This window comes from Kluyveromyces lactis, assembly GCF_000002515.2.
Source record: "Kluyveromyces lactis strain NRRL Y-1140 chromosome F complete sequence".
Classification (NCBI taxonomy): domain Eukaryota; kingdom Fungi; phylum Ascomycota; class Saccharomycetes; order Saccharomycetales; family Saccharomycetaceae; genus Kluyveromyces; species Kluyveromyces lactis.
Window position 1 is genome coordinate 1156876 of NC_006042.1, and position 15153 is coordinate 1172028.

General features: G+C 39.6%; 8 protein-coding genes and 2 non-coding genes across 10 annotated transcripts; 6 read left to right on the forward strand and 4 right to left on the reverse strand.

Moving 5' to 3' along the window:
• Window positions 1-190: 190 nt before the first annotated feature.
• Window positions 191-829, reverse strand: YIP4 (Yip4p; the record flags this gene model as incomplete). The annotated part of the gene is made up of 1 exon (XM_455644.1): window positions 191-829. The coding sequence occupies one exon, from the start codon at window positions 827-829 to the stop codon at window positions 191-193; it is 639 nt and encodes a 212-aa protein (XP_455644.1).
• A 39-nt stretch (window positions 830-868) lies between these two features.
• SNR52 lies at window positions 869-998 on the reverse strand. Its single transcript, XR_002633609.1, has one exon. It is a non-coding gene; the product is annotated as a snR52 (small nucleolar RNA).
• A 1672-nt stretch (window positions 999-2670) lies between these two features.
• Window positions 2671-3606, forward strand: GLC7 (type 1 serine/threonine-protein phosphatase catalytic subunit GLC7; the record flags this gene model as incomplete). Its single annotated transcript, XM_455645.1, has 1 exon — window positions 2671-3606. The coding sequence occupies one exon, from the start codon at window positions 2671-2673 to the stop codon at window positions 3604-3606; it is 936 nt and encodes a 311-aa protein (XP_455645.1).
• A 725-nt stretch (window positions 3607-4331) lies between these two features.
• Window positions 4332-4931, forward strand: EMP24 (Emp24p; the record flags this gene model as incomplete). The annotated part of the gene is made up of 1 exon (XM_455646.1): window positions 4332-4931. One exon carries the CDS (start codon window positions 4332-4334, stop codon window positions 4929-4931), a length of 600 nt encoding a protein of 199 aa, XP_455646.1.
• Window positions 4932-5166: 235 nt separating this feature from the next.
• Window positions 5167-5652, forward strand: SCR1. Its single transcript, XR_002633610.1, has one exon.
• A 211-nt stretch (window positions 5653-5863) lies between these two features.
• On the forward strand, window positions 5864-6241 carry RRN10 (Rrn10p; the record flags this gene model as incomplete). The annotated part of the gene is made up of 1 exon (XM_455647.1): window positions 5864-6241. One exon carries the CDS (start codon window positions 5864-5866, stop codon window positions 6239-6241), a length of 378 nt encoding a protein of 125 aa, XP_455647.1.
• Window positions 6242-6490: 249 nt separating this feature from the next.
• Window positions 6491-8605, forward strand: NCL1 (tRNA (cytosine-C5-)-methyltransferase; the record flags this gene model as incomplete). Its single annotated transcript, XM_455648.1, has 1 exon — window positions 6491-8605. The coding sequence occupies one exon, from the start codon at window positions 6491-6493 to the stop codon at window positions 8603-8605; it is 2115 nt and encodes a 704-aa protein (XP_455648.1).
• Window positions 8606-8834: 229 nt separating this feature from the next.
• On the reverse strand, window positions 8835-11468 carry MCM2 (MCM DNA helicase complex subunit MCM2; the record flags this gene model as incomplete). Its single annotated transcript, XM_455649.1, has 1 exon — window positions 8835-11468. The coding sequence occupies one exon, from the start codon at window positions 11466-11468 to the stop codon at window positions 8835-8837; it is 2634 nt and encodes an 877-aa protein (XP_455649.1).
• Window positions 11469-12204: 736 nt separating this feature from the next.
• Window positions 12205-13284, forward strand: KLLA0_F12606g (uncharacterized protein; the record flags this gene model as incomplete). Its single annotated transcript, XM_455650.1, has 1 exon — window positions 12205-13284. The coding sequence occupies one exon, from the start codon at window positions 12205-12207 to the stop codon at window positions 13282-13284; it is 1080 nt and encodes a 359-aa protein (XP_455650.1).
• Window positions 13285-13520: 236 nt separating this feature from the next.
• KLLA0_F12628g (NAD-dependent succinate-semialdehyde dehydrogenase) lies at window positions 13521-15035 on the reverse strand (the record flags this gene model as incomplete). Its single annotated transcript, XM_455651.1, has 1 exon — window positions 13521-15035. The coding sequence occupies one exon, from the start codon at window positions 15033-15035 to the stop codon at window positions 13521-13523; it is 1515 nt and encodes a 504-aa protein (XP_455651.1).
• Between the last annotated feature and the right edge of the window lie 118 nt (window positions 15036-15153).

The window sequence follows — 15153 nt, forward strand, 5'->3', positions numbered from 1 at the left end:
TTTTGCAGTAAAAGAGGCCAAGGGTGCAGCTTTTAATAGAAAATACAGAGGAGAATTAAGACAGAAAATGATAAGAGATAATTGATTGGTGAAAAGGTCCTTGTACTTCGAAGCATGTTTATATATTTATTTACAACAGGTTTATAAAGTGGATAGTTTGTTTTTTTTGGGTGCGTGCAATGCGGCCGATTCAACAAATCACAGATAACCAACCTAGCGTTACTAAACATAAAGCCAATGGGTATTTTTGAACCAAAGTCTGGGATTTCGATACTTTCCACATTGATATTATTGACCATGACGAACATAGTGCAAACGAGACGATTCTTGCTATCACTATTAGTCTTATAAGTGTAACTTTAGGGATCTTATTGAATAAAGGTAAGATAATTGAACATGCCAACGAATTGATCACTTGCGGGAACATGCAATAACCTGCAAGAGACAAATATGACATCCAAGACATTGGTTCATGTGGATTCAAAAGTTTCAAATGTGTGGCCATAGCACTGATCACCAGCCAACAAGTGATGAAAAACGAGGAAAACCGTCCACGACCCTTGGATAAGAACAACGAGTATAGTATAATGAAACATAGAGGGGCCCAGAGGTCGGTACCTTGGAAAACATGTTGATCTTGAGCACTTGGTGAACCCAATGGGAAATGTGGGTAGACTACTTTCTTTAATTTATCATTGATCTCATGGAAATCTCTTTTGAAAGTGGACACGATACTTTCATCTAACGTTCCTCTAGCAGAAGTGGATAAAGTGGAACCGTAACCGTTACCAGTCTCAGTTTCAATAAAATCTGGTTCAATGGTGTCCATAATTGGCCTTACTCGCTGGGATATGGTAATTAATTGTAAAAAAAGAATAAAATAGAGGTTTTTACTTATAAGTCAATTCAGAAGGAAGGCAACATGTTTTTTAATCCTTTGATACAAGCGTTATTTGTATCAATCAGAGATTGTTCACGCATAGTTATTCATCATTTGAGATTCGAACTGCCGAGAAAGTAACTTTTTTTTATTTGTCACAACTTCGGTTTTCTGGCAATTCGCGCAGACCGCCTGGTCCGCCCACTAAGCTACTGGGGGTTAATAAGAAGCAAGGTATTTCTTAGAGGCGTTTGCCCGTTATGTTGTGAGAGCCTATCACGAGACGTTTCCCAAACTGCAAGAATAAACATCCCCTTCGACCACAGTGCACGGTTCCATTACGCCATTCCAGCCTCTAGCATTTCCTGGTTCAATATCCTAAAACGACAACCTTGGGAGACGTGGTCATCGCTCATTGTTACCCTGGTTTCGTTCATAACGATTTCCCTCTTTCCCTCATTTTGGTCTCCCCTATATCATCACTATACATCATTTCTCTAACTTATCGGGTAGGGCAGAACCAACGAAGTGAGAACACATCCAAACCAACGGATTCTATGCCTTGGTGTTGCCCGAAATAGCAAGGTGCGGTAGCTTATTGTACGCCCTTGTTTTATTTACTATATGTATTTTTTCATGTATCCCTAATGGAGAATGTAACGAACTGCAGCCTGCCAGCTCTTTACATCTTGATTCTAATAATAAATATGGTAAACGAGTGGAAAGAGAAGAAGAGAAGAGAAGAGAAGAGAAGAAGAGAAGTAGGCAAAGAAGGCAAGGGACGTAAATGTCAGAGGCTGCGTGCGCGAGCTGCGGTGCGAAATGCTAGGCAGAATATAGACACTGCTACTGCTGCTGCGCAGCAGCAGTAGCAGTAGTAGTAGCATCTTTGCCATCGAAACCCGACATCTCTGAAATACCTAGCACCCTCCCGCTCACAAACAAAAACAGAACACAACCCATTCCATAACTAAATAGTACATATACGACACTTGGCAAGGCAACACTGGGCACTAGCCCCATCCCTAGCCCCAGTTGGTTTTCCAGTCCAATGCGAAGCGATACCAAGCTGACACTGCGACTTCTTTTCTTTTTTTCCCATATGAAGGAGAACAAAAGTGAAAATTGAGAATTGAAAACTTTCGGTAACGCTTTTTGGCATTACTTACAACTTGTGTTTTATTCATTGGGAAAACACGGTATTTTCAGTGTTTTCCTTCCCATTTGTTTCCGGGAAGATCATCAGTATTGGCGCCAGCTCGAGTCAGGTCAGTGTGTGGTTATTGGCGACAGGTTTGAACACAATACGAAACGGTGTAGATCTCGTTTTTCGGGTTATTTTCTAATTCTATTTTTTTTCCTTTAAAACTCTGTGTGTGTTTTTCTATTATTTTTTCTTTCAATCAATTGATTAAAAAAAAAAATTAATATTATTAAAGAAAGATAATTATAAAACATAAGAGATTGAGAGACTTACGTTCATACGAAGGTTAGAAAGAATACAGCAGGGTCTGTTTGTTTGTAGAAATTGGAAGTGAGACAATATTGCATCTTCAAACCAGGGTAATTTCTACTAGTACCTTTTTTTATCTTTTAAAGTTGCGGGCTATATTCTATAATCTGTTTGCTTCGTTAGGAAAAAAAAATAAGGATTAATAAGAACCAATACTTTTGGATAATCCAAGACACGGAAGCATCACAGTTGCCATCGGTTACTTCAATTATTAAGAACGTTTGATATAGTACCGCGATAATTATAAAACAAAGGAACAAGGAATAAAATAAGAAAAATGGATCAACAATCAGTAGACGTTGACGATATCATTGATAGATTGTTGGAAGTGAGAGGGTTGAAACCTGGCCATCAGGTTGACTTGGAAGAACACGAGATTAGGTATTTATGTTCCAAGGCCAGATCTATTTTCATCAAGCAGCCAATCCTATTGGAATTGGAGGCACCAATTAAGATTTGTGGTGATATCCACGGTCAATATTATGATTTGTTACGTCTTTTCGAATACGGTGGGTTCCCACCAGAATCCAACTATCTGTTTTTAGGTGATTATGTGGATCGTGGTAAACAATCGCTAGAAACCATTTGTTTACTGTTGGCTTACAAGATCAAGTATCCGGAGAATTTCTTTATCTTGCGTGGTAATCACGAATGTGCATCGATCAATAGAATTTACGGGTTTTACGACGAATGTAAGAGACGTTATAACATTAAGCTTTGGAAAACTTTTACGGATTGTTTCAACTGTTTGCCTATCGCTGCGATTGTCGATGAAAAAATCTTTTGTATGCATGGTGGATTATCCCCAGATTTAAATACCATGGAACAAATCAGACGTGTGATGAGACCCACCGATATCCCAGACGTGGGGTTATTATGCGATTTGTTATGGTCCGATCCGGATAAAGATATCGTTGGATGGTCAGAAAACGATAGAGGTGTCTCGTTCACTTTTGGTCCTGACGTAGTGAGTAGGTTTTTACAAAAACAAGATATGGAATTGATCTGTAGAGCACATCAAGTCGTCGAAGACGGATACGAGTTTTTCAGTAAAAGACAATTGGTAACATTGTTCAGTGCTCCAAACTACTGTGGTGAGTTCGATAACGCTGGTGCTATGATGTCTGTTGATGAAAGTTTATTATGTTCGTTCCAAATCTTGAAACCAGCTTCTAAGTTATTGGAACGAAACGTAGTGAGAAGAAAGAAATGATGAATTTAAATTTAAACCTTCTTAATCATCATCATCATCATCATCATCATCATCATCCTCATCTCTCCCCCCCCTTTAAACAACGAATCCCATCTCAAAGAAAATCCCCAATGAAAAAACCAGAAAAAAATAAACTATTAAATTCAAACATAAAGTATAAGATATATTACTGGAAAAACTTGCTGAGCTAGAACGTTTTCCTTTATACCTTTCTAATATATTGTAACATAATTTCTTTGTCGAATGTCAAGCGGGCTGCTACAATTTCAATTTCAAACCTTTATCTCCACTTTACTCTCTTATCACCCTTTTACACATATCCCATCATTCATGTTATTAGTATATATATACGCAGTGATATATACATATATATATATATTCTACATATTGCAAAGGAAAATTCTGTAGATTAGCCGTTGAGCCTTTTTCCATACATCAATCGACTAAACCAATAACACGTACGTTAACATAGTGCTGTAGACACATCGTGTTTTTTAGCATAGACTGAAAATTTTGGAAAACCCTCTTTTTTCGATCTTTCTATGTGTTATTTTTTTTTTTTTTTGGCAAAAAGTTGAAGTCGTGTTTTATTTGACGATCTGTTACTTACATGACATTTGTATTCACACACTTCATCGAGTTGAGTCCCTTCATCTTTGTTATTGCACTACCCTCAACCGTCTAGTGAAAAACAACTAGTAGCCAGAGAGTCCTTACATATAAGAATGCTATTACAATTTTTGGTGTTACTATTTGCTGGTTTGTGTAACGCACACACGGTACATCTACCAGCGTACGGTCGTCGTTGTTTCTTTGAAAACTTGAACAAAGGTGACGAGCTATCTGTATCTTTCCAATTCGGTGATAGAAACCCTCATGGTACTGAACAATTGACTGGTGATTTCGTTCTATATGGGTCTCAAAGAAGCGAGGTCTTGAAAACTTTGAGAGACGTGTCACATGGTGACGTGTTTGTGAACGCTCCATACACCGGCAAGTTCCAATACTGCTTTTTGAATGAAAACTCGAACATTGACACTAAGGACGTGACTTTCAATGTTTTCGGTGTTATTTATGTCGATTTAGATGATCCAAACACCAGATCTTTGGACGGCTCAGTGAGACAATTGTCCAAACTGGTCAAAGAAGTGAAGAACGAACAAAGTTACATTATTATCAGAGAAAGAACTCACAGAAACACAGCAGAATCCACTAATGACCGTGTCAAATGGTGGTCTGTGTTCCAATTGCTCGTCGTTGTAGTGAATTCGTTGTTCCAGATCTATTACTTGAAGAGATTTTTCGAAGTCACTTCGTATGTGTAAGTAAAACGAAAGGCATGGCTGCATGAAGTATATCAGATATAGTCGTCGTGTATATTCAAAGTAAAAATATGTGTATATGTATATCCAGGTTTTTCCTCTAGCGCATAAGTATATCATATTAGAGGAGTAATCCCTAGGGCTGGAAATTGAATAAAGAAAAACCTTCACGTGATCGCCTCAATCTGCTATCATCTTCTTTTTTCCTCAAATATGTTTAAGAAAGCACCCTGTCGAAGGAGTGTGATGCTTGGATATGTGGCTCCGGTTCGAAACCGCACAGTCACACCGGGTCTCTTTCAAATGGAAGAGGTTTCACAATGGTATCCCAAACAGGCGTGAAATGTCTCGTAGTGGTTATATGCCATTACCCGCTTTTCGTGTCTGGCCGCCCGGTCTACGCGTTCATTTATTTGTGTAACTGCTTTGGACAGCTGGATCTCGGTTCGGTTGTCACGTGGTCGACGTGTCCCACCGTTACAAAATTGTTGCGGGTTATCCTTTGTGGTGGCTCGGTCGCATGAGAAGTCTGCGGTTCGAAGCCCAACTGGTAACGATTTAGCATTTCAACTAATACTTGAAGCTAGTTTAGTGTTTAACGTTGTAGGGGAGTCTCATCCAGCACAACGAACACTGCCCGTGACGAGGTGGTGTGGATTGCACGTCCCGTGGTTAAGCAGTGCGTGTGGGTTCAGAGGCAGACATACACTGTCCTTCATTTTTTTTGGCTGTACTTAGAAGTATGTTATATGGCTAGCGTCGTGCACTGATTCATCATTCAACAAATACTCCAGCGAAGCTGCACTGTTTGTCTAGTTTAAATTTGAACTATCTCACTATGTTAAAAAATTGTGAATTGCACATAACTACAACAACTTCTGTTTCCCCGGTTCATACTATACACAGCCATTTAGCATTCCAAAAGCATACCTCCAATGAACGCAAACGTATATGAAGCAAGCCATAACCTCGTCAAAGGTCCAAATGGATCAATTCTTTCACCGGATGAATGCCTTGGTTTAAGGTTGAACCATATCGTTCCAATCCCATTATTGACTAGAGACGAATTACAAACGAGATTACCCACTATTGATACGAAAGTGGTGCATTACTTTTTGACACAACTCATCTTACAAAGGTACCCGCATCTAGTGAAACGATTCGATGAGACCAGTCTCATCACAATTAGTTGGTTATTGGAGAAATGGATCGAAGATTACTTAGTGCTGCCGGAAACTGGATCCGTGTCTGAAGGGGTTTCTCAACAGATTAGCAAGGATATAAATTACAGATACTCACCAGCTGATATTTAGAGGTAATACTACTTAGTGTGTGTGTTTTACATGCCTTCCATTGTGTACCTGATCCAGTCTCTCTATTTACATACCACGTGACTTGAAAATTTTCCGAGACTTTGAAGAAAAGAAAAAGTGAAAATTAGAATCCGTTGATGATGCGATGAGATGAGCATTGTTTCCTGTCAGATACGGTCTTGTGTGTCTTGCTGTTGGGTTTATTCGGTTCTCTCTTACCAGAACTAGTGCAACATACAAGCAGGAGAAATGGCTAGAAGAAAGAATCAAAAGAAGGGACCAAAAAAGACTTTTGGTACTCGTGATGACTCCAACAACCAAAAGAATTGGACTGAATTAGTGAAGGAAAACGAGAAATGGGAAACTTACTACAAGGATTTAGGTGTAATCCCAGTTGAAGAATGGGACCAGTTTAAGAAGACTTGCCAGTCGCAATTACCTTTAACTTTTAGAATCACTGGTTCTCGTAAACATTCTAAAGAAGTACTACAACTGTTCCAAGAACACCATCTACCCAATTTGACCAACGTTACTTGGGAAAATGAAGTGGTTAAGCCACCAATGGCTTTGCCATGGTACCCGGAACATCTTGGCTGGCAATTAGATGTTTCTAAGAGTGTTATCAGAAAAAATGAACAGTTTGCTCGTATGCAAAGATTCCTTGTTGTTGAAAACGCTGTTGGTAACATTTCCAGACAAGAAGCTGTCTCCATGATTCCACCTATTGTGTTGGATGTTAAGCCTCACCATTATGTTTTGGATATGTGTGCTGCCCCTGGTTCTAAGACTGCACAGTTGATTGAAGCTTTACATGCCGAATCTGATGAACCTTCTGGGTTTGTCATAGCTAACGATGCAGACTATAAGAGATCTCATATGTTGGTGCACCAATTGAAACGTTTGAATTCTGCTAACTTGATGGTCGTTAACCATGATGCTCAATTCTTCCCACGTATCAAAGTGGATTCCACCGAAGGTTCTAAAGGTCCTCAGTTCTTGAAATTCGACAGAGTTTTATGTGACGTTCCATGTTCTGGTGACGGTACTATGAGAAAGAACGTCAACGTTTGGAAGGATTGGAACACTGGATCTGGTCTAGGTTTACACATTGTGCAATTGAATATCTTGGAAAGAGGTCTAAATTTGTTGAAAGAAGGTGGTAAACTTGTATACTCCACTTGTTCTTTGAATCCAATTGAAAACGAAGCAGTTATTGCTGCCGCTTTGAGAAGGTGGGGTGATAAGGTAAGATTGGTCAACTGTGATGATCAATTGCCAGGTTTAGTCAGATCTAAGGGTATCACTGAATGGAAGGTATACGACAAACAATTCCAAGTTAGAGAAAAAGGACATGAAAACTGTTTGGATTCATGGTTCCCACCAACTGCAGAAGAGGTTGAAAAATTCCATTTGGAAAACTGTATGAGAGTGTACCAACATCAACAGAATACAGGTGGGTTCTTTATCACCGTTTTCGAGAAGATCGATACATCAACTGCTGAAACTCCGGTACCAGCTTCTGAAACTGCTGCTGCTGTAGAAGAACAAGCCCAAGAACCTGAACTAAAAAAGGCTAAAATCGATACATCCTCTACTGCCTCTCACATTCAAAAGAAGGAAAAACTACCTCGTGATGCCAATGAAGAACCATTTGTGTTCGTGGATCCAAACCATCCAGCATTAGCCAAATGTTGGGAGTTCTACGGTATTGATGACAAATTTGATAAGTCCACTTGTTTGGTTCGTAACGCTACTGGTGAACCAACTAGAACTATCTACCACGTCGCTACTCCATTGAAACAATTGATTGTAAACAATGAAGATAGACTAAAGATTGTTTACTCCGGTGTAAAACTGTTTGTTTCCCAAAGGTCAGACATTGATTGTGCTTGGAGAATTCAATCCGAATCCTTACCAATCATGAAACAACATATGAACTCTGCCAGAATCGTCCCAGGTAACATGGAAATTCTAAAGAAGTTGTTAACTGAAGCTTTCCCAAGATACGAAGACTTAACAGCGGACAACGTCGATCCAGAATTCATTTCCAAGACTCAAAAACTGAGTGCAGGATGCACTTTCATTAAAGTCGATAGAAATGATCCATCCAAGGAAGATTTGTTTTTACCAGTTTGGAACGGATCAAAATGTATCAACTTGATGGTTTGTAAAGAAGATGTTCACGAATTGTTGTACAGAATTTTCGGCATCGAAACAACCAGCAAACAAAATCCAAAGGCTGATCATATGGCCAAGAAGGCCCAAGAAGCAGCTGACGCATCAGCTAACTCTTCGAAGGAAGAGACTTCTGAGAAAGAAGAAGTACCTGCTGTAACTGTCACTGAAACATCCACGGCTGAATAAGTTTCTTCACTCCACATTATCAGTTATAGACTTCTACATGAAATTATAAAAGCGGTATTCCTTTGAAGGTTGAAGTAATCATTATTTAAGTCTATTAGTTACAAATTTGTATATTATGCTAATATAAGCGATGTAGTACTGCATCTATAATGGAAAAAATGGGAACGGTATATTGTTGTTCTGAGCTTATAGAATTGTTTTCTTCCGTTGGAAATGTTGAATCTTGATTTCACATTGTTCCCATAGTATAAACAGCGAAAGATCTTTGTAGTTGGCGACGTACACTAATCTTTTGTGCACCCACAAAACTGTCCACTGTTACTTTAATTGCTCTGTCTAAATCCCATGAGGAAACGAATTCTGATAATCTCATTTTCGCGAAGGCTTCAGCAATTCTTAAGATAGATTCCAAATGACGAACGGTGATCGGGAATGAACCAGTAGTGACACTCTCTCGTCTCAAATCAGCATAAACCCTACTCACTTTGTCCATATCCATTTGATGTAACTTAGGGTAAACTTTAGTTCTTGCGTAATGAATATACTTCATTAGCATATGCTGAGATATGGGCGAAATTTCTTCTTCTCTTTTACGAAGGTTCTGCAAGCGTCTTTGTTTGGCAGATAACGGAGTTTCTTCATCACCCTCCCCATTAGGATTTTCCGTTGGAACGTTACCATCATCAAAATCATCCAGATCCTTGTCTGGATGAGACCTGATATGTGAATCAACGACGAAAGATGCTAGCCGATTATCACTTTCTTCATCAACCAAATCTCTTACCACGCAGAGGATATCGAATCTTGACAAAATTGGTTCAGTCAAATTGACATTTTGTGATAACGGAAGAGTAGAGTTGTAACGACCACCGATCGGGTTGGCGGCAGCTAAAATAGAGCATCTGGCTTGTAACGTGGTAACGATACCTGCCTTAGAGATGGATATACTTTGCTGTTCCATTGCTTCGTGAATAGAAGTACGATCCTGATCGTTCATCTTATCGAATTCATCAATCAAACAAACACCCTTATCCGCAAGCACTAACGCACCACCTTCAAGAGTCCACTCTTTAGTTATTTGGTCCTTCCTGACAGAAGCTGTCAAACCGACTGCAGAAGCACCTTGACCTGTAGCGAAGACAGCTCTGTTGGCAGTTTTTTCCACGTATTTCAAAATTTGGGACTTGGCAGTACCTGGATCACCGAGAAGTAGAATGTTTATGTCACCACGGATGGAATGCTTACCGTTAATGTTTTTAGGAACACCTCCGAATAAAGAACATGCAATTGCTGTCTTGATATCCCTGTGCCCATAAATAGATGGAGCCATTGATGAAATGATTTTATCGATGATTCCTCTGTCACGAGACATCTTTCTGAATTCACGCTCTTCGTCTTCTGTCCAACTGAAGGCATCCAGCCCTTCGTGTTCATCACCATCATGCAATCCGCCTTCTCTTCTCTTCACTGAATTGGCTTCCAGTACTGTTGCGAAAACGGGGAACCCGTTCTTTGCATTCAAATTACCGTCATATGTGTTCTTATAGATTCCTGTCACTTCGACTTCTTCACCAGGTTTTGCGATATCAACCAAGTCCCACAACAAAATGACTTCTCTGTGACGTGGTAATCTACCGGCTGGAACAGACCCTGGTGATTCTTGGATGGTGATTCTTTGGTAATTACGGTACAGAGTTTTTTCCATATTAATTCTGAAGGGACCCTTAGATCTACAATTTGTGCAGAACGAGATTTTAATTTCTTCATTTGAATCCTGATAGTAAGGCCCAAGTGTGGCACCACATTTCAAACAGTTGAATTTAACGTATTTAAGTTGTGGGAAGACACCAGTTCTTCTTGTCACGACACCACTAACTCTAACTAAAGAATTCAAATGAGTTTCACGTAAAGCACGTAAGTTCAATATACTAGGGAAATCCGAGATTCTTACGTGAATTTCCGAGTGAATACGAGTATAATCGGGATAGTGTAGTTGTGTAGCTTCCATAGCCACTGTATCAAATATTTTCAACATTTCTTCGGGAGATTTGGCTAAAAATAGGGCTAGAATGGCCTTGGATTCTACCAAATGTCTATAATTAACTTCCAAGGATTCAGAGTTCATTTCACCGAGAGTTCTGATACGAGCACCGTAAACGGATTTACCTGACTCATCAGTATATTCAAGCAAAAACGATTTCAACTCTCTGGCAATAGTACGTGATACATTCGGTTGAGTGATCCATTCAGAATAACTTGATGCCTTCACATCTGCCAAAGATTCCAACGAGAGCTCATCTGCCAACGGATCTATATCCATATCTGATAACAAATCATCATCTGCTTCTTCGTATTGACGTCTTCTACGTCTCCTCTGTACTGGAAGACCCATAGCATCCAAATTATGCGCACCAGCTCCTTCGCCATCATCATCATCAAGGTATGCTGTGTTCCTATGCACCAAACGATCTCTCTCGTTCAATTGTGCATCGATTCTTCTACGCTCAGCGAGCGACAACTCTTGCTGCTCCTGGTCGTCGACTCCTCTTCTTTCATACGTATCATGTTCTGTGTTTGAAGCGTAATCACGGTACATATCATCACCCATCAAATCGACTTCATTCATTCTTTCTTCCACATCTTCAAGATCCTCTTGAACATTGACAGCTTCATCTCCATCGTTATCTGGATTCTCAAAATCTATCTCATCTGGAGATCCAAGCGGGTCTTCAAACTGTGGAGAACTAGGGATGTTAGCGCCACCTTCACGGGGTTGTGTAGACAAAGAATCATCCTCATCCTCATCATCATCAGCTCTTCTTCTTCTCCTCCTTCCGTTATTTATTTCATCATTATCAGACATCTTGAAACACTTTCAAAAACAGCAATTAATAATCTTCAATTATCGCACTACCAAATCCGATCACACAATTGTCTTCCTGATGCTTCGATGACCTACTTGTTACACTTTGTTTCAGACCATTGGGATCTAAAGCTATCTTAAGATCTTAACGTTTTTTCCGGCTTTTTTCTTCAGTTGAATGTACGAAAATGATCTTTAATTGAAACAATAACATTTCCTAAAATGGTGTTTTGCAACGATCTGACCATTGTAGAGCGTTGGGGCTAATAATACAGCAATGGCAATATTCCAATAACACCAATCGGTAGTTCTCACCTCTTTTAGCTTTGCAATCTACATTTGATTAGTATAATTTCTTTATTATGATGCGTGGATCACGTGATAATCACATGGGATCATACGCTTAAAAACCGTACTTATAGCTCCAATCACACGATGAAGCAACACAATTGCAGGTAAAGTATGGATGTTGAAGCTCTGGAATGATGTGATGCATTTTGTGCCCCATATTAGATCGATTTCCATCCGGTAACCGTCCAAATGTGTCGATATTGACGTAAAATCATACGGAATATTGATTCATCGACATGGAAAATCTCTTACTATCAATGAAATATCCCCAAATTTAAACATAAGGAACACGTCAAGTTAAAGGCAAAAAGGGTACCTTCATTCACGCATTTCTTACTACAAGGTGAGTTCTGGCACTTAAAGATAGTCTTGTTGGTGTTAGGGAATGAGCGAGATTAGCGTTAAAGAATATGTGAAGCGACAGGAGGAACTGGAAGATGAAGCAAATAAACTGATGCCATATGATCCAAGCCATTGCACTTATTCCATGGGCCCAATTCGACAGCCAATATTCGCATGTCGTACTTGCAACAGTATAGGAGTGTGCTATTCATGCTCTATTCAGTGTCACAGTACCTGTGACTTGGTGGAACTTTTCGATAAGAGGAATTTCAGTTGCGATTGCGGTACAGAAAGGCAGTTTGAACACGGTGAGAAGTTCACACCTTGTAATATAAGAAAGAATACTACACCAGATATACCAGACATGAGTAACAGGTATGGCCAGAATTTCAAAGGGTTATTTTGCTCTTGCCATAGAGAGTATGACCCGAATACAACGACAACGATGTTACAATGCGTCCTTGGCTTGGAGTGCAATGAGGACTGGTTTCATGATCACTGCATTCTAGGGATAGAAGAAAACCCAGACCCGGTTACAGAAGACAGAAAGCTACCAGGATTCCCTGAACTGTCAAGTTTCGAAGGATTTATCTCATGGGTTTGTATTGACAAGTACAGCTCGATATTTGAAAAGCTTTTATCACACGAAGCGTGTGATAAAATCATAGCACATAAAGTGTACAGGAGAGATCTGGTATCGGATCAGAACTCCGAGGGAATGACATTGGAAAGTACCAAGAAAAGAGGGCTAGAAGAAATGGAAAACTCTTCGGGTTCATATTCATTATTCTTGAAAGAAGGATATAGGGAAGAATTTAAACGATTAAGGGATTCACTTCCAGAAGGTGACTCCTTGAAAAGCTTTTTCATGCACACAGCACCATTCCTCACTTGTGAAGAGAAAGTTTATGAACCCCCGGAGGAACAAGAGCAAGGATCTCTTGTAGAAATGGGAGAAACGGCCCTAGCTCAAAACTTGTCTCATCAGCAAACTCTAGCCAGTCTAGTCGCTTTCCAGCAAATAAAATCAAAACTAACAGATTTCCTACGACCATTTGCGGAAAACGATAAGGTCGTTAGTGAATCTGATATCAAGCAGTTTTTTGATACTCAGAAAAAATGAACTCTTGTTACGACATTTAATCATCATAAACTTTAAATGTGGATATGTTATATACATTGCTACATTTAGAAGAATTTATTGTCAATAAGAGGGATATCTCGAGCTTCTACTCTAAACTTTTCATTTACACATGTATGTATTCAAAAAGGTGTTAGTTTTATATAACATATGAGATAACTTGCATATCCGAATAGACTTCATTTTAGTAGATATAAGAGTTTTTCAAAGTGAATTGTCTATGGTGCCACAATGATGGCCTTCAATTCAGTGTAATCATCGATACCATACTTAGAACCTTCTTTACCTAAACCTGAATTCTTAACACCACCGAAAGGTACTGCAGGTTCACTGATTTCTCCAGTGTTGACACCAACCATACCAACATTTAGTTTCTCTGCGGCATCAAAAATGGTGCTAATATTTTGACTGTAGAAGTAGCCTGCTAAACCGACATCCGTGTCATTAGCACGTTTGATGACTTCATCCACATCCTTAAACTTAATTAATGGAGCAACAGGTCCAAAGATTTCTTCATAAAATATATCCATGGACTCGGTTACATTACCAAGTACTGTTGGTTGGTAGAATAATGGACCTAAAGAACTAGCTCTTGAGCCACCTATCAAGACGTCTGCTCCCTTCGTTTTTGCATCCTGAACTAAAGATGCGACTTTGTCAATGGATTTGTCATGGATCAATGGACCGTGAGTGACACCGTCTTGGAACCCATCGCCTAATTTAAAGGTTTTGTCGATCTTATCAACCAACCTCTTACTGAATTCATCGTAAAGATCTTCATGCACAAAGATTCTGTTTGCACAGATACAAGTTTGTCCGGATTGTCTGAATTTACATCCGATTATTCCATCTAAGGCACGGTCTAAGTCAGCGTCCTTGAAGACGATATATGGTGCATTACCCCCCAATTCCATAGAGAATTTCTTGATATTCTTTCCCTTGCTTGATTGTCCCATTAACAATTGACCGATTTTAGTTGAGCCAGTGAAAGTGATCTTCTTGACCAATTCATGTTCGCAAACGTATTCACCTATTTCACTTGTGTGATTAGTTGGTAAGATATTGCATACACCTGCAGGAAGACCGGCTTTCTCTGCGATCACCCCTAACGCCAATGCACTCAACGGAGTTTCATGAGCAGGTTTGATGACACATGTATTACCAGTAGCAATGACTGGTGCTAACTTTCTAGCAATCATTGCGCTAGGGAAATTCCACGGAGTTAGAATACCAATAACACCCAATGGTTGTCTTATTGTAAAGATCTTTTGGTCACTGGATACAGCACTTGGAATAATATCTCCATAAATTCTTGGAGCCTCTTCAGCAAACCATTTGAAGAACATTGCAGAGTACACAATCTCACCTAGTGAGTCCTTGTACGGTTTACCGTTCTCCAAAGTTAAGATTTTGGCTAGATCCTGCTTGTTCTCTAGCATCAAGTTGTATATATTGTCCAAGATCTGCGCGCGCTCTCTGACGTTGGTCTGTCTGAACGTCCCGAATGCATCATGGGCAATTTCGATAGCCTTGTTAAAATCTGAAACACCGCAGTTCGTAACCTCACGGATCGTATCACCGGTGGAGGGATTGGTTACAGCAAACTTGTCGTCAGTTTCTGTCCATTTACCGTTGATAAAGGCCTTGGTTTGTATCAAATAATCGTTCTCAATTTTAGAAGACATCTTTCTTAATAGGTTTAGCGTTCTTAGGGTATTCGAGTTGCGGAACATCTTAACTCTTGGAAATAACACACTCAGCGACTTGACAATTTGTTAGCCATTAGGATCGCCGTTTATATACAAAGTTCTGCTCTTATTGCTTCATGCTTGCTCTTAATAGCAAAAAGTG